This window comes from Mus caroli, chromosome 7 (assembly GCF_900094665.2).
Source record: "Mus caroli chromosome 7, CAROLI_EIJ_v1.1, whole genome shotgun sequence".
In the NCBI taxonomy this organism is placed as follows: Eukaryota; Metazoa; Chordata; class Mammalia; order Rodentia; family Muridae; genus Mus; species Mus caroli.
In genome coordinates, this window is record NC_034576.1 from 27,377,333 (window position 1) to 27,402,650 (window position 25,318).

At 52.2% G+C, this 25,318-nt stretch overlaps 3 protein-coding genes across 8 annotated transcripts in view; all 3 read left to right on the forward strand.

Annotated features, from left to right (window-relative positions):
• Fcgbp (Fc fragment of IgG binding protein) overlaps window positions 1–2,954 on the forward strand; it is an 81,333-nt gene extending 78,379 nt beyond the window's left edge. The window contains 3 exon segments of the mRNA XM_021166163.1: window positions 725–1,108; window positions 2,411–2,682; window positions 2,787–2,954. Coding sequence (XP_021021822.1) covers window positions 725–1,108; window positions 2,411–2,682; window positions 2,787–2,796 — 666 coding nt within the window. The 3' untranslated portion in view covers window positions 2,797–2,954.
• Window positions 2,955–7,657: 4,703 nt separating this feature from the next.
• Window positions 7,658–16,963, forward strand: Fbl (fibrillarin). The gene is made up of 9 exons (XM_021167208.2): window positions 7,658–7,770; window positions 11,926–12,108; window positions 12,207–12,314; window positions 12,405–12,499; window positions 13,275–13,445; window positions 14,815–14,947; window positions 15,903–16,015; window positions 16,593–16,738; window positions 16,826–16,963. The coding sequence occupies exons 1-9, from the start codon at window positions 7,761–7,763 to the stop codon at window positions 16,848–16,850; spliced, it is 984 nt and encodes a 327-aa protein (XP_021022867.1). The 5' UTR covers window positions 7,658–7,760; the 3' UTR covers window positions 16,851–16,963.
• Window positions 16,964–17,158: 195 nt separating this feature from the next.
• On the forward strand, window positions 17,159–25,063 carry Dyrk1b (dual specificity tyrosine phosphorylation regulated kinase 1B). 6 transcript variants are annotated; one of them, XM_021167425.2, is made up of 12 exons: window positions 17,160–17,333; window positions 19,201–19,364; window positions 20,089–20,208; window positions 20,307–20,495; window positions 20,766–20,913; window positions 22,062–22,348; window positions 22,827–22,973; window positions 23,055–23,195; window positions 23,473–23,508; window positions 23,593–23,788; window positions 24,126–24,232; window positions 24,318–25,063. In XM_021167425.2, the coding sequence occupies exons 2-12, from the start codon at window positions 19,302–19,304 to the stop codon at window positions 24,687–24,689; spliced, it is 1,806 nt and encodes a 601-aa protein (XP_021023084.1). In that variant the 5' UTR covers window positions 17,160–17,333; window positions 19,201–19,301; the 3' UTR covers window positions 24,690–25,063. The 6 variants fall into 6 exon arrangements, with proteins under 6 accessions (XP_021023083.1, XP_021023084.1, XP_021023085.1 ...); XM_021167422.2 differs by lacking the exon at window positions 17,160–17,333 and adding an exon at window positions 17,755–18,119 and having other exon boundaries at window positions 24,318–25,060; XM_021167424.2 differs by having other exon boundaries at window positions 17,159–17,333; window positions 23,473–23,788; window positions 24,318–25,060.
• The last annotated feature ends 255 nt before the right edge of the window (window positions 25,064–25,318 follow it).

Consider the following 25,318-nt stretch of genomic DNA (forward strand, 5'->3'; position numbering starts at 1 on the left):
AAAAAAAAAAAAAAAAAAAAAAAAAAAAAAAAAAAGATAATGACTGTTTGTGTTTCTAATCTTGTGACTGCAGTTTGGGGTGGGAGTCCTCTGAGCTCATCTGTTACCTAATGGGACAGCTGAAGAGTGCTACTGTGGGCCACTAAACCTTTTGTCATCGCATGATATTACCTGAGGAGAACTGTTTTGTGGATAAAGGTGGTTTTGTGACTCACGAATAGCCATTATGACCTAGATTGTCTTGCTGTTATAAAGATCACATGCCATAGGCCAAGAGTAGCTTTGCAAGAGCTTTTAGGATCATTCATACTTCCCCAACATAGCCAGAGTCCTTACTTACAAACTCCATAGACGGATAAAGTCTCTGCCCTCCTCATACCATTAATACAAAGCCTTGAGGACTAAAGTCCTACATGCTTTAGAGGAACAAGTCATATTCAAGTCAAAGCAAGTGGCCTGAGCTGGAACCATTGTCTGTACCACGTGGTGACTCATCCTTCAGTGGACTAGCCCAGGCGTGTGCTCACTGTAACTGGGCACAGTCTGAGGCAGAGACAGAGTGGTGACAGGGTGGGCTGTCTCCACACAGCCTGGCCTCTGCTGTGTTTCATTAGCAGATCACAGGCCGAGGGTCACTGAGACTCCTGGGTAGAGGACACACAAGCCATTTCTCACTGGGAACTCTCTGTGTGAATGCATAACATCCATCCCTTTCTGTGCATAGGTGAACTCCTCCCTGATGTCCTCAGACTGCAGCAAGCGCTGTTTCTGCTCCCCAAACAACGGTCTGACGTGCCATGACACTGGCTGCCCATCTGGTCGCGTCTGTGAGATCCAGGCTGGAGTCCGGGGTTGTTGGCCAGCCAAAGGTCTCTGCACCTTCTCTGTGGGTGGCAACCTCATCACCTTTGATGGGGCTCTCAATCCTATCAGCTCCCCTGGTGTCTATGAGCTTTCTTCTCGATGCCCGGGACTCCTGAAGAATGTCCCCTGGTACCGAGTGCTTGCTGATGTCCAGCCTTGCCATGAAAATGACAAGATCGTGAGCAAGGTCCACATCTTCTTCCAGGATGGCATGGTGACTGTGATCCCAAGCAAGGGCGCATGGGTAAGCCTGGGCACAGAGGGCAGGGCCAGCTTCCCTGGCTTTCCTTCTCCCTGTCATGATGTCCTACATCCTGTCTCCCCAGTGACCTTGAAGTCTGTTTTCTCCATCCAGGTCTCTACACTTTTCTCTGGATTTGTACCTGTCTCTCCATGTCAGCCTGGGTCCCTCACCTTGGCCTGAGTTCTTACATTCGAGTCACAGGGTAGCTTTGCTATTGATTTTGATCCACTGGTTAGCAGCGACGGGAAACATCTGGGAAACCTAGAGATGGTCCCCAGAAGTGTCTGGACCCAGACAGTCCAGCTATACTGTCAGAGTTCCCACCTCTAGGTTTCAAATTTGTCTCTGAAGTCAATCTCTCTCTCTCTCTCTCTCTCTCTCTCTCTCTCTCTCTCTCTCTCTCNTCTCTCTCTCTCTCTCTCTCTCTCTCTCTCTCTCTCTCTCTCTCTCTCTCTCCAGGATGTGTGAATGTATCTGTGTGCTCTGGCTGTCCTGAAACTGGCCTCAAACTCACATAGATCCTTCACCTGACTTTACTTCCTAAGTGCTGGGATTAAAGGGGAGAGTCCACATGCCTAGCTTTTCATCTTCATTCTTAGACAGTTGTTTTTGTTTTCATGAAAAGTACCCCCTGTCCCACCCTGACCACCTCATCAGAAACTGGTCCAACAAAAGTTCCAGGCCTGAATTCCACTAAGCCAGTTTGGCCTACCTGTCCACTTCTAGTCTTGGGGGTGGGACGCTGAGCTTAGCCAGGCTGGCAGCACATGAAGTGTTGGGATTTCTCAAGCCAATTTCCAGGCCACACGATCCCCACTAAGAACTCAGTACATAGTTGTACTGATAGCCAAGAATTATTACAATGAGAGGTTATGAAGATACGATGCAAATGAGAAAAAGAAGTCAAACACAAGTTCTAAGTCATTATTACATCCCAAAAAGTAGAACCTGAAGAGTGGCTCCAGATTCGCTCAATTGCTTCCTTGTCTGTCTGATCTGAGGAGCTTTCCTCTTACCTTCGGATTACCATGAGGATCCATCCTTCCACCCTCTGACAACAAAGAAATATTAGTAAGTTAATCTGAGAGTCATAATGCAATGGGCATAAGCAGAATAGTGAGCTGTGTGTAGACACATCCCAGCTCTCTCCCACCTGTCCGTCCCTCCATGTAACCCTCCTCTCTTCCAGCACTTGCCCCTTTGCGTGAACCTTCGCTGTTCACGAGGACTCCAACCTTGGTGATCCCTCAGCTCTTCTGTCACTCAAGTCTCACTTCTTCATTCCCCCCCCCCCTCCACCAGGTAAATGGTCTCCGAGTGGATCTCCCAGCTACTGTGTTAACATCTGTGTCTGTGAGGAGGATGCCCGACGGCTCCATGCTTGTCCACCAGAAGGCTGGGGTCATTGTGTGGCTTGGAAAAGACGGGCTTCTGGATGTGATGGTTGGTGATAACTATGCAGCCATGTTGTGTGGGGCCTGTGGAAACTTTGATGGGGACCGGAATAATGATGTCCATAAAAATCAGAAGACAATTTCAATAGAGACGTGGAGAGCACAGGATTTCTCCCCATGGTGAGGACGGAGAATGGAGGCCAGACTTTGGGAACTAGGGAAAGAGGTAGTGTGGGTGGATGCTTACTGTGCAGGATCAAGTGCTAAGTGTCTGTCTCTTGCAGTTCCAACTGATCAGTCACCACTGGCACTGAAGGCATCAAGACCTGCTTCCTCCCAGAAGTTACAGTGATTGGAAGATGCCCTGTGTGTCCCTTCCCTGTCCCTCCCCCTTTGCTGAGCCACTGAGGCCAAACCTGAAAGCATTGAGTAAATAAATACCTAGACCCAGAGTGTGTGTCTCCTGCTGTCTCCCCAACTTTCTCCCCACTGTGGGGGACATGGATAATGACGAGCCCTTATTAGAAGACAAAAGGTGCATGTGTGGGTGCGTGAGCAGATGAAGGGTCCGATGGCCAGAGTGGGAGAGACATGGGAGACTGAGAGCCACAGATGGATGGTTAGAGGCGTGGATGGATGGATGGTGAAGGGATGGATGGGAGAAGAGGTATAAAGGTGGAGAGAGAGAGAGACAAGCAGACTCCGGCCTCACCGTTTATAAGCCTGGTGAGTCGCCCAGTCTCTCTCTGACCTTTAAACAGAATGAGCTCTCATGGAGTCTGAGTGAAGATTAGTGTAGGAACCCTGCAACAAGAAAAATGTGAACAGAGACGACACTAAGAAAATGAATCAGTTCTTTTCTGTTTCTATGAGAAGACACCATGACCACAGGCAACTTATAGCAAAAAAAGATTTTCTATTGGTTTATGGCTCCAGAGGAGAGAAGTGTAACAGGAGAAGCAGTATACCACAGGAGGCTGAAGTGGGAAGCTGAGAGATCACATCTCAGCTGCAAATACAAACAGAGAAACAGGAAGCTGGGCAAAGATCTCATCTCCCAAAACCCGTCCTGGGGAGGTACTTCCTCCCATAAGTCTGCTTCAAACAGCGCCACCTGCTGGGAACCAAGTGTTCGAATTCCTGAGCACATGAGGGACATTCCCATTCAACCCACCATGGAGAACATAGGAGAGTTCAGAGAGCCAGGTTTAAAGAGAACAAGGTCATGCTGCATCACATGAAGTATCAGAATAAGACGACACCACTGGTTTGAGTCCTTACTGAGTTTCTGGTGGAATGATGGAGGGGTAAATATAAAAATGTATGTCAAGAGTTTTACTGTGAACCATCCAGTCTCCTCAGCTTCTAGGATGCTGGGGCAATGTGACAGGAGAGTTGGGCGTCAGTTCTACAGTTTGAGTAGGAGTGAAGTTGTGTGATTGATAGCGATGGGGGCAGTGTGGTCCCAAGTGGGTAAGGCATGATGAAGAGGTAAGTAGGTCAGTGGGTCGATGGGCCTGATGATGCCTGGAACTTCCCCACTAGAGGCGTAAGGTGGAGAGACAGCCTGGGATGGGTGGAAAATGGGATACACAGAACTGAGCTTCCGACTGGGCTGGAGTTTGGGGCAAGTTAAAATCACAAACGGGGCTGGAGAGATGGTTCAGTGGTTAAGAGCGCTGACTGCTCTTCTGAAGGTCCTGAGTTCAAATCCCAGCAACTACATGGTGGCTCACAACCATCTGTAATAAGATCTGACGCCCTCTTCTGGTGTGTCTGAAGACAGTTACAGTGTACTCACATATAATAAATAAATAAATCTTTTTAAAAAATCACCAACAGAGTAGACATAACTTGGAAATTGATAGTTCTGGTGAGGGAAATGAAAGCACAGCCTAGTAGCTTTCAAAATTACTGGCTTAGCCAAGAGGCAGAGAGTGCAGGAAAACTCTGCTAATTAAAGTTGAAGTCCACCATTGACCAGAGAGCCTTCTGGAGCTCAGCGAAATATGGAGGACTCCCTTCATTGGCAGGGATTCTCCTTCTCTGACCTTGCACAGGGAGTTCACACACACGCGCGCACACACACACACACACACACACACACCTCTACCTGTAGAATGTCACATAGCCTAAGCTCAACTTCCTTTTTCCTGAGAAAACCCCGGTTAGCTAGCACCCTAGATTCCTGAAATGCTTCCCCATGCTAGTGAGACATTTCGTTACCTTAAGCCTTCAGCCAGTGATGTTTGCCCATCCTGGATGGTCCTATGCCCAGTCTCCAAAATTATATAAGCCTTGAATCACCCCAAGTAAAGTTGATCTGTCTCCCTGCATCTGGTGGCAGGGCCACCTTTCACCATATGTACTCACAGGGCTTCTGACACACACCCTACCTTGTGGACCAATATGGCTGGACAATCCCCAAGGGTGAGAGTCACAGAGAGAAAGGGCACTGAGGAGAATGAGGACCTAACCTTACTGCATTTTGCAGGTTGCCATCAAGTACTGAGCAAAGTTGGGAACTCGAGCAAGATGAGAGTAGAAACACTGGAGGAGCATTGCTTGCTGGCTCCTTCCAGGCTTGTGCTTACCTAGTTTTCTTATACAGCCTACAACCACATGCCTAGGAATGGTACCACCCCCAGTGGACTCTTCTAGGACACTCCATCCCTTATCAAGTTGATAGACAAAAACTTCACCTTAAGCATAACCATTTAATTCCTTGTCCCCCAAAGTCTTGTGTGAATGTCATAATTTAAAACACAGTCAAACATTTAAGTCTTTATTTTTTTTCAGCAGTCTAAAAGTCCAAGGTTTCTTTAAAAATTCCAAGCACTAGTGCAGGGCTCAGCCCTATATCAGTCTCACCAGCACCCAAAGGCCTGGGTAGTCCAGCCTTTCTCCAACTCTGCAGTCCTCAGCACACAGCTTGTCTCAGGTTTAGCCTGGTTCCACATCACACCTGCCGCTGTTCTTGGTGGACATTCAGCAGTCTTGGAGTCTGCAGTAACCTGGGACCTCCTTTGCAATTGAGGCTGCGCCTTCACGAGTGACCTCTCCACAGGGACTCCAATACCGCCACATGTTACCAAATCTCAGCTGCTCTCCACGACCCCTCTCATACCTTCACAACTAGTACCTCCTAGCTGACTCTTACATAGTACTTGCCAAGTTCAGACCTTATTGAACTTTTAAAATAAATAATAATAATAAAATAGCCAGGCAGTGGTGGCGTACGCCTTTTATCCCAGCACTTGAGAGGCAGAGGCAGGCGGATTTCTGAGTTTGGGGCCAGCCTGGTCTACAGAGTGAGTTCCAGGACAGCCAGGGATACATAGAGAAACCCTGTCTCAAAAAAACAAAAAAGAAAGAAAGAAAGAAAGAAAGAAAGAGAGAAAGAATTTAAATTAATTTTTTAAGAAACCCTAGGAGCTTGGGAGGTATCTCGGCAAGTAAGAGATCTTGTGCTGAGCAAGCATGAGGACTTGAGTTCAAATCCTAGCGCCTGTCTTAAAAAAATTGAAGTGGTCACCTGTGTGTCTGTAACACCAGGGCTGGGATGGTAGTGGTGAGACAGGGGACTTTCTGGCCACCAACCTAGCTCCAGGTTCAGTGAAGATCCTAAATCAAGAGAATAAGAGAGAGAGTGATAGAGCAGAACACCAGACACCCTCCTCCGCTCTCTGCATACCCGCATGTGTGTGGGCATACACACACTCGTGAACACATAAACACACACACGATGTGTAAGCACTAAAACATTTCAGTGTCTTACGGGCTTGTAAGAATCACCTTTAATGCTTATTTTGTCTAAAACAAAAACAAAACAAAACAAAAACCAGTGCTGGATGCTAGGGTGATTTGTCACCCTGGCAACCATCCAGCCCTCCCCTGGCACTTGGCTGCCTTGAATGACTACCATCCAAGCAACCCCCTCTTGGCAGCCAGCTGGTCTACTGTCATGGCAGCCTGGCAGCTCTTGAATGCTCCACGGACACCTCCAGGAAGCTATACTGCATGGACCACCACTTAATGCTAAAAGACAACTCCTGCTCTAGGAGGCACTATCCTGGCCCTGACTATCCCCAACAGTTTAACATGGACTTTTTACCATCCGAAGCCTCTATAATCCTTGGCAGCCACTTCACCAAGGCCAGAGGGAAACCATTTCCCCTGGTAACTCAACAAAAAGCCAGCGGTTAGTGCAAATGGTCTTTCAGTTGCACGGAAGGCTGTAAGATCTGGCTATTAGGACGCTTCTTCTGGAGACCCGGTCGCTCCTGTGCTGCCCCCTGGTGGTGCAACATTAACACTGGGCCTTCTGCAATGGTTGTTGCTCGACTGATGTGATCTTTATCTGTTGAGAGGGCTGAATCCATGACCTGAAGAGGAAGGACAGAGGCAGAAGCAACTGCAAACCAGCAGTGGCCTTGGAGCAGCTGCGGCAACATTTGGGTGAGTGAAGATTTCCAGTAAGAGGCCAGGGGCAGAGAGCAGAAGCAGTGAGATGCCTGTCCTTTGCTGCAAAGGAGGGAGCTCTTTGAGCGGAAAGGGAAGGAAAAATAGAAAAGCGAAGTGTAGCCTGGAGACCATAGGAGATCCCGAGTTCCAGTTCAGCCTGGACCCCACTGCAAAACCCTGTCATAAAATACAAACCTCAACAACAAACAGAAACATAAGGCTGTGCTGGAGAGATAGCTCAGCTGTGAAGAGAACAAAATGCTCTAGCTGAAGGCTCAGGTTCGGGTCTCAGCACCTATTTGGCGGCTCACAATTAATTGCCGGTAACTCCAGTTCCAGGGAATCTGACGCCTTCTCCTGACTTCCAAGGCGTTTGCGTGGTGCACAGACAGACGAGTATGCAAGCAAAACGCTTCTAAGGATAGAATAAAAAAAATTTTAAAGTCTTTGAAAAATAATAAATTTTTAAAAATCGGTATAACCCCTGGATTCCTGGAGTGCTAGCATAAGTGAGTGGAAAAGTCGCAGCGCATTTGTGATAAAATTTGCCACTCTGGGGAAAAGTGAGGAGCGTAGAGACACGACAGAGCCGGAAAAGGATCCAGAACTCCCACCCAAGGGGCCGGACTCCGACTTCCGGGAGACGGGAAGCGCGTCTAAGGGGCGTGGTTACGCGCTTCCGTCACTCGCCGTGCGTCACCGCGCGCAGGCGCTCCTTTCCACGTGCGAAAGCCTGAGACTCGTGGAGTCGGGGACGCCGCAGGTTGCCTGAGTCGCGCGACCAGAACGCAGTAATGAAGCCAGGTAAGGACCATGGTGTGGGCAGGAGTCGGGGGCTCTAGACGCGGCGGGCGGGGACCGCGGCCGCTCGGGGCCCGGGGATGTGGCCGTGAGCTCGGCTCACCGACCGGCCTACAAGCTTGCCGCCTCAGAGCGGCCGGTGCGGCCCTCCAGACCCTGACCCAGAGTTGGGGCTTGGATCTCCGAGCATTGCTTTAGGGGATCCGACTTGGGTCGCAGATGAAAGGCCCCCTGTCCCCACCCCAAGCCTTCCCTGTTGCCACCGTCACCCACTGTCACTTCCCGTCACCGATACCTTGGTCCCCAACCCAGTCCCCCCCCCCCCCCCGCCGGGTAAATGAGGATCTCCGGCTCCGAGGTGTGCGGCGCTCGCGTGCACAGGCTGGCGCTCGCCGCGCTTCCGGGAGGGGCGGGGCCCAAGGCTTGTAGGAGTAGAGGATCTGGGGACCTGGGAGCCCCTGCTCTGTAGTGAGAGAGACTTTACTAGCCCGGTTATTAGCGGGGTAGGTGATTGGAAGTGAGAGGGGTTGGTTTGGAGAGCGTCTTGTTCCGTGACCCTGGCTGGCCCGGATCCACCAGCCTTTACCTCCAGAGTACGGGGATTAAAGGCGTGCGCCACCACGCCTGGCCTGACAAATGTATCCATCTCATCTATTTCCCGCGTTTTTCTGATGAGCCCACTGTATGGTGGATGATGGCGAGAGTTCTGGCTTTGACAATAGAAAGTTCTCGTTTCTCTCTTGAATTCTTAATGAATAAGTGGTTTTCTTGGTGATAGGTTACTCTGGGCTGTCAATCCTAGCACTCGGAAAGCGGAGACAGATAATGAGTTTGTAACACCAGTCTGTGCTACATTAGTAGTGATAGCATGAGCTTTTCATGTTGCCGAAGGATCAGTTTTCACTACTGCAGGTTTTTGTCTGGCGTGGGCACACATATTCCTGTGGACAGATGAGAGTAAGTCGCTGCAGGCGATAGTGACCCATCTCTCCCTCCCAGACATGTTGAATATCTATCTGGGGCTCAGTTCTGGAAGTTTGGGGAAGTAAGGCGGAGCGATTGCTAGTCTGGATGTTCTCCTGGCATCCTGATTTGTGCTTTCCCCCCAACCTTTCTCCATCACACGAAAGAATGAGAATTGTTGAGCAGTCGAATCTTCTGTGACAGTTTGTGTCTTGAATACAGAAGCAGCTTTGGGGGAGATTTTTTTTTAAATAGAGGTGTGCTACAAAGTATGGTGGACCGATTCTCAACAAGGTCCTTTATTTTCATGTTTGTGTATTGACATGGCATCTTATTGTAATAGCCTAGGCTAGCCTCAGACTTGGCTTCCCAAGTGGCTGGGTTGCAGGCATGTTGATTGCAGCAGTGCTGGAGTTGCTAGTTTGGAGGTGGGGGGAGACTTCTAGAGAAAAGCAGATTCTAAAACAGCAGACTGTGTGGACATAAAAGCCTTGTTGAGTAGTGAGTCCTTTTGGTTCATTTTCCTCAAAACCTCAGGACAAGAAATGGATCCTGATAACACATTGAGTATTATGTGACTGAGTTGACCCTACTATCTACCTGTCCCCATGAGGATACCAACAGCTTGCCAGATCACTGTTCTGTCAGGCCCGGGTTGGAGCTAGTGGTTCTTCTCCTAAGTACTCTTGTGTATACAGTTCCTTGATTTTTCTATCACTCCCATAGACCTTTGCTACTTTTGAGTAGCAGTAGCATAGCCATCCTCCCATATGAGCTACAGGACACCATTCTCTTCTGAATGAAAACAAGTGGTTTCTCTGAGGCAGAATCCAGGGCTGTGGATATGGCTCAGCTGATAAAGTGCTTGCCTGGCATTCGGGAGACAATAGCTTTATCCTCCTGTGCTACATAGGGATAGGTGTGGTGGTGAACATCCATCTTCCTCCATTCAAGGTAGACGGGGGATCAGAAATTCAGATTGATCAACCATTGCAGCTTGAGACCCTGTCTCAAGGTCATCGGCAGGTGTTTGCTGACTGATTGGTTGGTTGGTGTCACCATGGGCTTGTGCTGAGATGCTGTAACCAGAATAATTACAAAGCCTTTTGTGCATTTGGAACTCGTGGGTGCCAGTGAGAGTGACAGTTAAATGTAACGTGACAAGAAAACAGGGTGCTCGCTAGCAGAGTGGGCTGAGTCTGTACCACTTAGTCAGACACCCAAGTGCAGCAGGCAAAGGAGTGCTGTGCCTGCTGGCAGGAGCTGGGAAGAGGGGCGGCTCGCATGAGATTTCAAAACCTGCCATTTGCAGATGGGGGACAGCCTGGGTTGATGAATCTCAATGTAGGCTAATCATTAAGGTCCTGCAGGGAACTCAAAAAGGAAAAAAACGCCCTTCTCAGGGAATCGTGGTCAAGAAAAGAATTCTGATTTTATTGTGGATGGTGAGGTAGGGAGGGTAGAGATGGGGCTTGGGGATGTCTGAGAGTTTTGAAGCTGAAACTTGTTAACTTAGAAATTTAGAACCAGGCGTGGTGGCACACGCCTTTAATCCCAGCACTTGGGAGGCAGAGGCAGGCGGATTTAAAAACGTTTATTGCCAGGCCAGGCATGGTGTCACATGCCTTTAATCCCAGCACTTGGGAGGCAGAGGCAGGCGGATTTCTGAGTTCAAGGCCAGCCTGGTCTACAAAGTGAGTTCCAGGACAGCCAGGGCTACACAGAGAAACCCTGTCTTAAAAAAAAAAACAAACAATCAAAAACTTAGTGTGAAATAATAGATATCAAGTTGCATAGGGTTTTTAGTTTGTTTGTTTTTGAATTCTGGGGAGTTGAACTCAGGGCCTGGCATAGTAGAACTGCAGTGCCTAGCCCCTCAAGTGAAGTGTGTTAGAAAGGACAGAACAAGCAAACAAAAAGTGAAAAGAACAAAGTTTTTTGTTGTTGTTGTTGTTGTTTCACATACCATTAGGAGTACTGTTGCAGTGGCACACTCCTTTAATCTCAGCACCTGGAGGAGAGCCGTGTATCCTTGAGTTTGAAGCCAGCCTGGTTTACCTAGGATGCTGCAGAAGTCAGGATAGGTAGTGAGACCTGGACTCTGAACACAGCTAAAGGAGGCTGAAGGTGAAGAGCACTGGCCGCTCTTCCAGAGGACCCGGCTTCAATTCCTGCACAGCAGCTCACAACTGTCTGTAACTCCTGTCCCAGGGGATCTGACACCGCATACAGATAAGTGTGCAGGCAAAACACTAATGTTCATGAAGTTAAAAAAAGATAGCAATAAACAGTTTGTTTGTTTTTTGAGACAGTGTTTCTCTGTGTAGCCCTGGATGTCCTGGAACTCACTCTGTAGAGCAGGCTGGCCTTGAACTCAGAAATCCGCCTGCCTCTGCCTCCCAAGTGCTGGGATTAAGGGCATGTGCCACCATGGCTGGCCTGGCAATAAACGTTTTAAAAACAACAAGAAAAATGTTTGATGCTGTCAATGGGGTATAGTTACAGGACTGAGACAAAAATTTGAGCAGGTTTTTACGTGACGGTTTACATCCAGTGAGATCAAGCATCGGACTCAGGGGCACTTTTTTTATCCAGGGGTCTGGAAGATGCTGTGAGGGCATAGCAGGTCCTGATGCTATCAAGCATATGCATCTGCGGGGCTCACTAACACAAGGGATAAAATGAGTTGTGTGGCGCTGTCCCACCAAGAAAACTAGAATATCTGCATTCTACCTCACCCCTAATTAAATGGCCTGTGGCGTGTTCTGCCTTCAGTGGCCCTGTGCTGATGTACCTCATAAGGCTGTGGTGCTGGGCCTGTAAACACAGTACTTGGCGAGTGGCGGCAGGAGAACCGGGATCCACGTGGTGACTTCATTGCCAGCTTGGGATACTTGATACCATTTTTCAAGAAAACTCTGGTTGGGTTTAGTTTTCTGGGATTCATTTCTTCACTTCTGGGAGGTTCCAGTTTATCCATCTGTGTTGTAGAACTGAAGGTCGCCTCCATTGTTGATTGCTGCGCGTCCTTTATGTGTCCATTCTGTGGTGGACATCGGGTGGGTTCTGGATGTGGAGGACATTTCCCTGAGCACAGAGCCTGTGCCTTGCTGATTTCTCACATCTGTGGACCTGACAGGTAAGGGTCCTTCTTAAGCCCCGTTGCCCTGATCCCTATTTCCATTTCTGCTACAGGTTTCAGCCCCCGTGGGGGCGGCTTTGGTGGCAGAGGCGGCTTTGGTGACAGAGGCGGTAGAGGAGGTGGAAGAGGAGGCCGAGGAGGCTTTGGCGGTGGACGAGGAGGCTTTGGCGGTGGAGGTCGAGGTCGAGGCGGAGGGGGTGGTGGCTTCAGGGGACGAGGAGGTGGAGGTGGCCGAGGTGAGTGAGGTTGACATGGGGGTTGGAGCAGGTCCTCGAAGGATGAAAGGAGGGAAGATGTGGGGGTCTCCCACTCCTACTGCAGCTCTCTCTTACAGGTGGGGGCTTCCAGTCTGGGGGCGGCCGGGGTCGAGGTGGTGGCCGGGGAGGCAAGAGAGGAAACCAGTCAGGGAAGAATGTGATGGTGGAGCCGCATCGGCATGAAGGTGAGTGAGGCAGACAGGGATTGGCTGAAGCCAGAGGTGGACCATGGCTGCACTGTCCCCAGCCACACTCTGCTCTCCTCCCTTCACCAGGTGTCTTTATCTGTCGCGGAAAGGAGGATGCCCTTGTCACAAAGAATCTGGTCCCTGGAGAGTCTGTGTATGGAGAGAAGAGAGTCTCTATTTCAGTGAGTCCAAGTCCCAACTGATAGCGTTGCCTGCGGTCCAGTCTTCTTGCTGTTATGGATGCCTTGATGTATAAGTCAGGCTGTGGCCTCAGAGCTGTCCCAGTTCCCAGCTCCATACTAAACTGTATCCTTGTACCCTGTCTCTGGTCAGGTACTGCCTGTTCCTTCTGATGAGGCTCTGTTACATCGCCCTCTTGTCTAAGCGGTCCTCACTGCCACAGCCCTAGCTCTCCCATGTCCTTGTCTCTGTGGCCAGCCGTCAGCCTCCTTGCTCACCTCCCACACTGTGCCTTGAGTGTTCTTCCCAGGGTGGTGTGGGTGGCTCCCTCTTCACCTCCATATCTGGTTCAAACGTGTCCCCCGCCCTCCTGGTCCGTGTTCTCTTTTTCATATTCTCCTTGCCCTGTTCTGGTTTCATGTCCTCTCTCCTTGCGTGGTCTCTATAGCCTGTCACCATCTCCTGTGTCGGTTTGTAGTGAGTACTTCTTTCTCAGGGCAGGATATGTGTCCCGTTCACTGTTCCGGCACTTGTGTGTGCCTAGTGCCCAATTCCATCCTTCACTTCTGTATTTACTTTCTGTTGTTCCCTCCCCAAGTCAGCAGCCTCCATGAGAGGGCAGGGCAGCTTCAGGTCCTGGTCCCTGCTGTACATCTGCATTTGGTTCTTACATAGTGATTTGACTGCACAGTTTCTTTTGAGGGCCCTAGGGTTACCGGGAATGGTGTCCTGCACAAGAACCCAGCGCTGATTCTGTCCCCATCTCTCTTGGCTCAGGAAGGAGATGACAAAATTGAGTACAGAGCCTGGAACCCCTTCCGCTCCAAGCTGGCAGCAGCAATCCTGGGCGGCGTAGACCAGATCCACATCAAGCCAGGAGCCAAGGTGCTCTACCTTGGGGCAGCCTCAGGCACCACCGTCTCCCACGTCTCTGATATTGTTGGCCCGGTGAGTGGACAAGTGGTGGGAATGAGGGAGCTGGGCCTGGCCATTTCTCTGCACTGTGTGATGTTGATGGAGCCAGACTCATCCCTCATTCTGTGGCAGGGACAGCTTGAAGCAAAGCTTTTCTTTCAATACCACTCCTGGGTTCCTGATTTTAGTTGTGAGCCAGAGAGTGTAGTCAGTGTTAAAGTAACCCAGAACTAAGAATGTAGATACCAAATGGTTTTGGTAGAAAATTTTATGTCCAAGGGCTAAAAGTGGTGATTCAGTCATTGGTTGCCACATAACCATGAGGACCTGATTTTGACCCTCAGAATCCACTTTTACAACAAAGCAGGTGTGGCAGTATGCCCTCATAGTGCCAACACGAGAGTGCAGTGGCAGGCCAGCCTCTGGTGCCTGCCCAGCCATCAGTGCATGAAAAACCTTGTCTCAAAAACATGATAGGCCTGGCGGTGGTTTTGCCTTTCATCTCAGCACTGGGGAGACAGAGGCAGCAGATCTCATGAGTTCTCGTGAGGACAGCCAGGGCTACACAAAAACCCTGTCTCAAAAAAAACAGAAAAGAAAAGAAAAAGAAAAAAGGATGGGTAAAGTTCCTGAAGGATTGTTGCTTCACAATGTCCTCTGGCTTCCACACAGACAAAACATTCATGTCCCCCAAACGTAGTTTTTTTGCCCTGGCCCCATCCAGTATTGGGTGTTGGACCTAGGGCTTCTTGAAATGCTAGGCAGCTGTGCTAACACTGAGCCACAGTGAGCTTATGTTCTCTGTGGCAGTACAGGATCCCAGTGCAGAGAGCACCTTGTTCTTGGGTGTCTCACTTGACAGCTTCTTGCTCCTTGACTGAATTATAGACTGCTTAATTTAGTTGGTGAAAGCACACACGCCTTTGTTATCCTAGCCTTAGCTATATAGTTAGACCTCATCTAAAAACAGCAACCTCACGCAGACGTGGTGTAGGCATTTGACAGTGTGTGGCTTCAGTGAGGCTCCTGAGCTCTCTGAGCCAGGGGTTAACCCTCTGGAGAAGAAAATTAAGTATTTCAAGCGTTGGTCCGTTGCAAATGCCATGAGCTCTGTTCCTTTGTCTCTAACTACCCTGGATGCGGGAGTTTTACCTGTGTTGAGAGCCTGGGCTCGTGGGTCAGATCAATTGGGATCTTAAAGCTTTGCTGCTTATGAATAACCGTGGCTCATGACTTGTCGTCTCTGGGACCATTTATTCATCTGGGCTATAGACGTGATAGTTATTTCAAAGCAGGGTTTTGATTGCTGGTCTGAGAACCTGCTGCAGGAGGGGCACAAGCCCGGTGTTAGCAACTGTGCTGGAGCGCCAGTGTGTGCTCACAGATGTTGGGTTGATTTTAGGATGGTCTGGTCTACGCAGTTGAGTTCTCCCACCGCTCTGGCCGTGACCTCATCAACTTGGCCAAGAAGAGGACTAACATTATTCCTGTAATTGAAGATGCTCGACACCCACACAAATACCGCATGCTTATCGGTGAGGGCCCGGGGGTGGCCCCAGGGAGGTAGGGGAAGCCACTGCATGTTTCCCAGAGGATGCTGATGGAGCCTAACTTAGGTGGAGTTTGAGTGGCGAACAGGCCTCTTCACTGCGGCAGTGTGAGGATCTGCAGGTGGAGATTGTGTCCAGGATCAGTTTTGTTCCCCTCTCACACTTGGCTCCTTTTTTACACTGCCCTGGTTTGTGTTTTAAAGCCATTGTCTGATGAGATTCCAGCCCTGACCACAGCAAGTATAACCCAATGGCTTTGTTTTTTAAAAACACCTAAAGGTCTAGTATAAAAGTAGAGAGGGTGTGAGTTCTCCCAGAGGTACTCAGTATTTGTCATTGCTTTTCCAAATCCTAAAGGATGTTTTCACTCCATCACACTCTTTGTAGTTTTAAGTCACGCTACCTTAAAGCATGACCTTTCCATTGCACTGTTTGGTTTGGTTTGGTTTGGTTTTTATGGGGTTTTGGTTGTTTGGTTTGGTTTTTATGGGGTTTGGTTTGGTTTTTGGTTTTTTTTTTTCCTGTGCATTTTCTCAGTGCACCTCTGGTCCTTGTCATCTGACAGCCCTGCCCACGACTTGTCTTTAACTGCTCACATTTACTTGTCTTTTTGATGACATGTCTGTCTCCCCCCAGACCCGGGAGGATCTCGAGGGCAGGGTCCGGGTCTGACTCGTCTCTGTGTCCCCCACGCCCAGCCCAGGGCTGGCCACAGAGTAGGTGGCAACCATTGGTTTACAACAGGAGTGGATGAGTGATGTGACTTTCGGGTTCCGGATCCACCTTTGGGGTGCTTTGGAGGGAGGCTGTGTGGTGGGGAGTAAGGCTGGAGGCAAGAGAGTCCCAGGAACCTGGTGGTGAAGGAGCACAGTCCCCTATTGGGAGGCTCTGGGAAGCTCTCTGCTGCCTTGTTTGTAACCACTGTCCCTTTTTTCCTTAGCAATGGTGGATGTCATCTTTGCCGATGTGGCCCAGCCAGACCAAACCCGGATTGTGGCCCTGAACGCCCACACCTTCCTGCGGAATGGAGGACACTTTGTGATTTCCATTAAGGTATGGGTCTTGCCATGTAAGGTTGAGTAGCCACAGAGCACGATGTGGGTGCTTTGTCTCTGTGGCTGAGCAGGTTATGGGGCCTTAGCCTATCTGACTTGTTCTTTATTAGTCCTCTTTATGGTTGAAATGAAGACTAATAGCTGTTAAGCATTTGGAGCAGATTGTGGGGTAGAATAAATATTAACTGCAGCGGGTACATTTTTCAAAACATTTTGATTTTAAATACGGAAAACTCTCACCATGTTCAAAACTGGCCAACCTATTGCTACATTTGTTTTTGGTTTTGGTTTTTTTTTTTGTTTGTTTGTTTTCGAGACAGAGTTTCTCTGTATAGCCCTGGCTGTCCTGGAACTCAACTCTGTAGACCAGGCTGCTATTGCTACATTTGTTCTGTTTTTTTTTTGCCAGCTGGGCTTCCAGGATATGGAAGAAAATTCCTGACCTTAAACACTGCCTTAGATAAATGAAACAACCTGTTTCCAATGTGAGCCAAATTAAAACTTCTTTAATGAAGTTAGAAAATTGGGAAAGCCTGGGTCTCCAAATCTGTAACTTAGTCCTGACTCCTTTCTAGGCCAACTGCATTGACTCCACTGCGTCAGCAGAGGCTGTGTTTGCATCTGAAGTGAAGAAGATGCAGCAGGAGAACATGAAGCCGCAGGAGCAGCTGACACTAGAGCCTTATGAGCGAGACCACGCCGTGGTTGTCGGTGTGTACAGGTGAGTGTCACAACAGACCTCTCCCTTACCTGTGGCCCTGGGAAGCCAAAAGTGGTTACAACTCGACCCCCTCTGATTTCCTCACAGGCCCCCTCCCAAGGCGAAGAACTGAAACTCAGAGCTGTCTGGATTGAAGAGATGTGTGTTGCTACTGTTGCACGTGTGGCTTGTGATTTTGGGGGGCGGGGGAGTTGTTTTGTTTTTCTATTAAAAGACTCATCTGTCTCCCCTGTCTGGTGCCAATTGCTAAGTGGCCTCGAGACGCATGCGCCCTTGATCAACTTTGTGTGCTTGGGGGGTGGTGCCTGGAAAGTTTCATCCGGTCACATGGTGCATGCTCCATTGGTGGCTGCTCCGCACGTGCGCGGCTCAGCACCCTTAAGGCGCAGGCGCACAGTGCTCCGCTAGGTCACGTGAATGATGTGGGGGCGGAGCCGGGGCAGGGGGGCCGGTTTGTTGTGGTCGCCATTTTGCTGGTTGCATTACTGGGTAATCGGGGCCCTGGCTCGCCGCGTCCACCGGACACCCTCAGCCAGTGGGCAGGTCTGAGCTCGGGCTCCCCGAGCAGTTTGAATCCCCTTACCCACGCCCTCAGGTAAGGGTGCTGCGACGGGCGGGGCGGCACGCTTGGGTGGGGGGCAGGCCGGGAACCGCCCTGCCCGTCCCCGCGAGATTTAGCAAGGGAAAGGAGGGGGCTTCGGGCCGTTGCAGCGGAGTCCGGCTCTTCATAGCTGGATTCCTGGAAGAGGCTGAGCCCGAGGGAGCCGTCCTGAGAGGGAGTCGGGGAGGGGGCAGCCAGGCCCCACTCCCGCCCTTTGTTTGGGCTCGGCTGCGCTGGCCGCTTCGCTGTCGCCTAGCAACAGCTGCCCTGAGTGCTAATTGGTTAAGCTCTTGGCAGCAACAACCAATGGAGCGGTTGTTGCCATGGGAGGTGCGGCCTGCCGGGCTCTCTTGGGCCCCGCCCGCCGGGACTCCACCGGCCGGGGCGGGCCTGCCGGGTGGGGGGCGGGACGCCAGGGTCCCTGGGGGCGGGTGGCCACGCGGGGCGGGGCTGGGCCGTAGGGCGAGGGTTAACCCGCCCCTCCCCCGTCCACCTGCTGTCCCCTTCCCCCGCGTGCCCTGGTCTGACCCTCGTCCCCTCCTTTCCCCGCCCCTCCCCCTCGGTGGCAGTGGCGGCGGCTGCTGTTGTCACCCACCGGGCCGCCTGTCCCGCTTGCCCTCACCGCCGCGGGGCTGGCTAGGCTAGCCGGGCCGGGGACAGGCGGCCACCTCCTCATCGCCGCCGCCGCCACCACCGCCGCCATGCTGGCCGCTCGCCCACCGCACTGGGGTCCCCATCGCGCTCCAGCCCCCCGTGGGCCCAGCGCCAGCCCTGACCCGGGTAGGGGTGGGAGCTGGAAGAGCTGGTCCTAGTGTGGGAGGGCTCGGGAAGAGGTTGTTTATCTGTGAAGCCCCAATAAAGGGGACCTGGAGTGGCAAGACATAGCATAGAAGGGGATCTGACAAGGGGGAGGCTCCTAAGAAGGGGATGTTGTTCAGAAGGACACTTTTAGTGAGTGAAGTCTTGTGCGATATTTAGGGATTTGGCTGTCAGGCCCTTCTAGGAATAGGCTCAATTATGGAATGACCCGGCGTAGAAATAGAGGAGTTAGCAAGGACCTCGGGGTAAAGAAGAAAAAGACCGTGACTCTTAGATGTTGAAAAATGACACCTCTTCCTTGTTTTCCTGAGGAGTAGGGGTCTTGGAGTAATGGGGGAATCCTAGTGGGATAAATATAGACTACTTAGAAGAAGGATCTCTGGTTCCAGAGACCTCATATAGGGAGCAGGGAGCGGTCTTGAAGTATGGAGTCGGTCCCAGGGGAAAGTGCTGTGGTGGTTGAGACATCTATAGCTTGCATGTAAAGGAGTTCTCAGATAACCTTGGGTTTGCTAGGAGGTCCATAAGGACTGCTATGTTCTTTAGAGTAGAAAGAACTAGTGGGTAGACTAGGCTTGAAATTGGGCCCTTGGTGTTGAGGGAAGACCGTGTGAGGGCGGGGCCTTATCTGAGGGACTCAGGCTGGCCACCAGCAGAATTTTGAAGAAAGACTGAGTTCTACTGCCCAGACTCTACACGGTTTCTGCCTTCTTTTGCTCTCCTAATTCCTGGCCTCTTTCTATCCCTCCTGCCCTGGCCTTGTACCCACCCTCTCCCACCCCTGTCTGGCTCTGATGGTTCCCTTTTACATCTCTGGATGTGATGCCTCATTCATTTATTCGGCTCCTCATTTGTTGAGAGACTGGCTGTGCTAACCCACTTGCTACCCTTTCTGTTTGTACATGGCTACCTGGTGCTGGTGCTCTGCCCTGTCCCCTGTCCCCCTGGTCCTGCCCCTGACTCATACCCACCTCTTCTGACTGACCCTGACCTACATGCCTTCTTGTTCCATGTTGTCTTCCCACTTCCTACCTGCTCTCAGGTCTCAGCGGCGGTGGCAGCCGAGGTGCAGGATGCGAGAAGGCGCCCCCCGGCCGGGCTCCCGCTCCAGGCCTCACACCCCTGCGGCCCTCTGAGCCCACCATGGCCGTCCCACCAGGCCATGGTCCTTTCTCTGGCTTTCCGGGGCCCCAGGAACACACACAGGTAGGCATTCAGCTGGCTTCCCACCTGCCTGAGGACTGAAGGGTCTCCAGACAAGAGCATGATTGCTGGAGGATCTCTGGGGATTCTGGAGGCCTCACGGTACTGGAAGAGTTTCAGGTGGCTGGACTTTGAAGAGTCCACCCTCATTCCTGCTGAGGACAGAATCCTTGAGCTTCTCCGTGGCCTGCCCTCTCACAGCATGGTTTTGAAGTGTAATGTGTGTCTTGGGTCAGAACTGTCACTGGCACAGAGCAGACAGGAACACAGGTCTGAATGTTCACAACAAGAAAGAGGTCTAGAGTAAGGGGCCTGAGAGAGATGTCGAGTGGGTGGAAAGGAGAATAAGCTGAGACCAGGGAGACTAACCCAGTCCAGGAGCTTCGTAACTGGGCAGAAACACTCACTTGAGAGTGAGGACATGAGATACAGGGAATTCATTGGCATGGCTCCCCATAACGGTGGTCTCAGGTGCAAAGATTCACGGGTAAGCACCCAGATATGGAGCAGAAGAGCTGGCCTGGGGATGAATGGAAGGTCAGAGTTAAATCACTCACTTCATATAATGAACAGATGAATGGGGAACCCACAGTGTGTGCTTGTGCTCTACAGATGGGATCAGAGCTAGAGAAATGTAGGCATGGTCAGTGAGTCGTCAGCTTTCCCATTCTCTCCCTGGAAGTTGAGGTGAAGGCTTGTGCTCAGCGTCTGCTCCACTCTACCACAGGTACTGCCTGATGTGCGGCTCCTGCCCCGGAGACTGCCCCTGGCCTTCCGGGATGCGGCCTCAGCCCCGCTGCGCAAGCTCTCAGTGGACCTCATCAAGACCTACAAGCACATCAATGAGGTAAAGCGGGGAATGGACTTCCCTGGTTGGGTGTTGCAAAGGGTCCTGGCTTCTTGCCCAGGTCACTCAAGGGTCCGGTTTCCTGGCTGCCTGAGCAGGTATACTATGCGAAGAAGAAGCGGCGGGCCCAACAGGCGCCACCCCAGGACTCGAGCACCAAAAAGGAGAAGAAGGTCCTGAACCACGGTTATGACGACGACAACCACGACTACATTGTGCGCAGTGGCGAGCGCTGGCTAGAGCGCTATGAGATTGACTCTCTTATTGGCAAAGGCTCCTTTGGCCAGGTGTGGGACTCCCCACTCATCCAGTATCTGGATGCAGACAGCCACTAACATTCCCAACATTCCCTCCTCCCCTGCAAGTTCTGTCCTGGACCAGCCAGTCAAGCCACGTAGTTTCCTTAGTTCTGTATGAGTATAAATCACAAGACTTCTTGTAAGAGAACTGTTATCTTGTATCCAGTATAAGGGATGTGAGCATTGGGCTGTGAGTTGTTAGAAAGGTGTGGCTGGTGGGCCTCCCACCTTCCCAGGTAACGCTCCTTATCTCGACAGGTGGTGAAAGCCTATGATCACCAGACTCAGGAGCTGGTGGCCATCAAGATCATCAAGAACAAAAAGGCCTTCCTGAACCAGGCACAGATTGAGCTACGGCTGTTGGAGCTGATGAACCAGCATGATACAGAGATGAAGTACTACATAGGTGAGGCCTGGGCTTGGGCGGCTGCAGGGTGCCTGTGGGAGAGAGACCTCCACGAGGGTCTTTGGGCTTCTCATCCTCTGAGTCTCCTGTTGTGCTCAGGATTTCTCTCTTGTGCTCACTGAGGGCCACATTGTGTTGCAAACCTTGCTTTGAATTACCTCCCCCCAGCTGGCGAGGGCCGGGGCAGCTCTGTGTACATGTTGGAGAGACTGAGGCGCTCAGTGCTCTCACATCAGACTCAACAGTTGAGGATGTGAAAAACAGTGGCCTCTAGAGCTCTGGCTCTTGATATGTCCCAGTCTTCAGTTCCTCTGGAAAGGGACTCTGTAGAGGACAGCCAGTATCCCTTGGCACATGGGTAGACACAACAAAGGCTCTTTTGGTAGTTTGGGGTTTTGGTGATGGTGATATTTTTGGAGGTTTTGCTTTGCTATTCTGGGGATCAAGCCCAGTGCTTTATATATAATAGGCAAACAGGTCCTCCCTCAACCATCCCCACCCCAGAACATCTCCAGACCTTTTTTACTTGACTATATTGAGATAGGGTCTCACTAAATATATCCAGATGAACCTTGAGCTTACAGTCTTCGTGCATCAGTGTACAAAGACCTGGGTCTCCATGCCTGCACCCAGGCCTGACTCAGTGTTGTCAAATGAAGTGAGTAAACGTGGGGCTGTTTGAAGCTTTATTAGGAGGGAACAGTACCTTTTCTTTCCCTTTGCAGTGCCGGGCCTTGTGCTTGCTAGGCAAGCATGCTGCTGCCCTTTGGTCATCCCATAATCTACGGTCATCCCATAATCTACGCTAGAGTAACCCTAGGTTATACCATCCTTTGGGGTTTTGTTTTGTTATTCTGGGCTTCACTGTGTAAGCCAAGCTGGCCTTGAGCTCATCACCCTCCATTTTATCTTTCCGACTGCCGGGGTTACAGTCATGCTCACTACTCCCTGCTGGCAGAGCCTTCCCTTTGGTAAAAACTGGAAGGTGTGAAAGACGCAAGAGAATTAACATGCCTTGGAAGTCCAGTGAGTCGGTGTTGAAACACCTGAGGGCTCACTGCAGGTTACCAGAGGTGGTCACTGTGTGGTCCCAAGCCAGCTGCCATCAGTGTGTCTAACGTGTTCCCCACTGTCACTGCTGCCCGCAGTTCACCTTAAGCGGCACTTCATGTTCCGGAATCACCTGTGCCTGGTGTTTGAGCTGCTGTCCTACAACCTGTATGACCTCCTCCGCAACACACACTTTCGAGGTGTCTCACTGAACCTGACGAGGAAGCTGGCACAGCAGCTCTGCACAGCTCTGCTCTTTCTGGCCACCCCCGAGCTCAGCATCATCCACTGCGACCTCAAGCCTGAGAACATCCTGCTCTGCAACCCCAAGCGCAGTGCCATCAAGATCGTAGACTTCGGCAGCTCCTGCCAGCTTGGCCAGCGGGTGCGGTTCTGAAGCTGATGGCCAAGAGATGATATTGTTCATAGGAAGGCCCGCCTAGAGAGAGGTGGTGGGAGGTGAAGGGGCAAAGACAACCCAAGCAAGGAAGAGAAAGGGTGAAGCTGATGGCCAGGCCATCTCAGAGGAGTGGAGTTGTGATCTGAGCCTCAGGCTGCTTTGCTGATGCTCACAGGCAGAGTGCCCTGAAGCCTGTGGTTATACTAATATAGTACAGTACATGATGGCCAGCCTCTCTTAAACAAGATAGACCAGAGCTGGTAATGGAGACTGGTTAAGGCAGAAAGGCCATTGAAGACTGGAGGCTCATGGGCAGGAGAGTGATGGTGGCTTGTGCAGCATTGCTCAGAGCCTCACGACCTAGAGGTTCCATCCTGTTTTCGGGCAGGGGCTTGTCTTCAGTTGATTCTCCCAGTGGAACCAGCAGGGGAGCTGGTGCCCTGACTACTGTCCCCTCCCGCAGATCTACCAGTATATCCAGAGCCGCTTCTACCGCTCACCCGAGGTGCTCCTGGGTACACCCTATGACCTGGCCATCGACATGTGGTCCCTGGGCTGCATCCTCGTGGAGATGCACACCGGAGAGCCCCTCTTCAGTGGCTCTAATGAGGTGTGCCCCTGGAAGGGGTGTACTGGAGGTGGAGGGGTGGAGCCCGGCCACCTGGCGCCCCTGACCGCAGCCTGCCCGTAGGTGGACCAGATGAGCCGTATTGTGGAGGTGCTGGGCATCCCTCCCGCACCCATGCTGGAACAGGCGCCCAAGGCTCGCAAGTACTTTGAGCGGCTGCCTGGGGGTGGCTGGACCCTACGAAGGACAAAGGAACTCAGGAAGGTGCGGCCCCTGCCCTGTGCCACTTCTCCCTCCCTGGGTGTCCCCTCACTCACACTTGGGGCTCCCCTCTCCCGGTGTCTTTCCCTGTCTTCCTCTCCCCCTTGTCTGTCCTTTCCTTCCTCCCTTGCCCACCCCATTGCCCTCCCACCCCACAGCTCTTTTTAGCTTTCTCTCCCTCTCTCTTTCTTGTGCCTCTGTTTCCCCGTGTGTGTCTCCCTGCCCCTCCTGCCCACTGACGGCCACTCTCTTGCCCCCCCTCCCACCCCCTCCCTGCCAGGATTACCAGGGCCCTGGGACACGGCGGCTGCAGGAGGTGCTGGGCGTGCAGACGGGCGGGCCCGGGGGCCGGCGGGCGGGGGAGCCGGGCCACAGCCCCGCCGACTACCTCCGCTTCCAGGACCTGGTGCTGCGCATGCTGGAATATGAGCCCGCCGCCCGCATCAGCCCTCTGGGCGCTCTGCAGCATGGCTTCTTCCGCCGCACGGCCGACGAGGCCACCAACACGGGCCCGGCAGGCAGCAGTGCCTCCACCTCGCCGGCGCCCCTTGACACCTGCCCCTCCTCTAGCACCGCCAGCTCCATCTCCAGCTCTGGTGGGTGCCCCATGTCACATGTATACCTCAGTGCCCAGCCTGGGTGGCCTAACCACTGGGCCTCTGTCATAGAACCCCTGGAACTACCAGATTCTGAGATGGGGTGGGACAGTCCTACATGACCCAACAGGTTCTCAGAATTGGGGCAGGAAACTGGTCCCTAGATCTGACTCCACCCTCCCACACAACTCTGACCCTAGATTTCAAACTTGGGCTGTTGACAGCCTTCATTCACACTTGCTCTGGTCTCAAAACCTAAGCTTGGGGTCTCGGTGGAGGACAGACTTGCCCCCATCTTACCATTTATGTCCTCTTTTCTCCTTCCTGGTGCTTCTAGGAGGTTCCAGTGGCTCCTCCAACGACAACAGGGCCTACCGATACAGCAACCGATATTGTGGGGGCCCAGGGCCCCCCATCACTGACTGTGAGATGAACAGCCCCCAGGTACTAGAGCTGTGAAATTTTGGAAGAGGGTGGTAGGTGCCTGGGACTTGATCTCACTGCCCATGACTCCTTTGCCTTTTTTTAGGTCCTACCCTCCCAGCCTCTGCGCCCCTGGGCAGGGGGTGATGTGCCCCACAAGACACATCAAGCCCCTACCTCTGCCTCAACATTGCCGGGGACTGGGGCTCAGTTACCCCCACTGCCCCGTTGCCTTGGACGACCCCCATCACCAACATCACCACCACCCCCAGAGTTGATGGATGTGAGCCTGGTGGGCAGCCCTCCAGACTGCTCTCCACCTCCTCCAGCACCTGCCCCCCAGCACCCGGCTGCCTCAGCCCTCCGGACTCGGATGACAGGAGGTCGACCACCTCTCCCACCCCCTGACGACCCTGCCACTCTGGGGCCTCGCCTGGGTCTCCATGGTGTACCCCAGAGCACAGCAGCCAGCTCATGACCCTGCCCCCTCCCTGGGGCCCCTCCTGAAGCCATACCCCCCCATCTGGGGGCCCTGGGCTCCCATCCTCATCTCTCCCCTTGACTGGACTTGCTGCTACCCAGCTGGGGTGGGTGAGGCCTGCACTGACTGGGGCCCAGGGCAGGGGGTCAAGGGAGAGGAGTTTGGCCGTACCCTCCCCACTAAGACTGGACCCTTGGCCCCTCTCTCCCCCCTCCCCCCTTGTTTTCTATTTATTGTACCAAAGACAGTGGTGGTCCGGTAGAGGGGAGATTCCCCCTTACCCAGGGCCCTAGGAGGGGGTGGGGGCAGGTAGGGGGAGATGGCCTTGCTCCTCCTCGCTGTACCCCCAAGTAAAAAGCTTTCTCACATGCCTGCCTGAGCGTTTGCAGGGCCTTGGCTCCCTCCCCTGACCCTCAGAGGCATGGTGGGGAAGGTTGTGGGGAAGGGGTGCTTTGTGGTGTGGGTATGTCCCTCCTGGGGACATCATAGTTCTTGGTGCAGGCATGGGGCAGCAGGAGATTGGTGGGCTGAGAAGCCTGGATACAAGAATCCTGGCCTGTTGCTAGGAAATGTGATGGTCTGCCCTCATCGGTCAGGGCTTCCAGAGTCCACGCAGAAGTGGCTTT

Excerpts from the sequence above, each read along its gene's own strand:
- Dyrk1b (XM_021167420.2), top strand. The coding sequence starts at position 18,041 with ATGCTGGCCGCTCGCCCACCGCACTGGGGTCCCCATCGCGCTCCAGCC. Across the intron at positions 18,120-19,200 it reads CAGCGCCAGCCCTGACCCGG|GTCTCAGCGGCGGTGGCAGC; the intron begins GTAGGGGTGGGA and ends ACCTGCTCTCAG. Across the intron at positions 22,974-23,054 it reads TCTTCAGTGGCTCTAATGAG|GTGGACCAGATGAGCCGTAT; the intron begins GTGTGCCCCTGG and ends GCCTGCCCGTAG.
- Fbl (XM_021167208.2), top strand. Across the intron at positions 12,315-12,404 it reads GGAGCCGCATCGGCATGAAG|GTGTCTTTATCTGTCGCGGA; the intron begins GTGAGTGAGGCA and ends TCCCTTCACCAG. Across the intron at positions 12,500-13,274 it reads AGAAGAGAGTCTCTATTTCA|GAAGGAGATGACAAAATTGA; the intron begins GTGAGTCCAAGT and ends CTCTTGGCTCAG.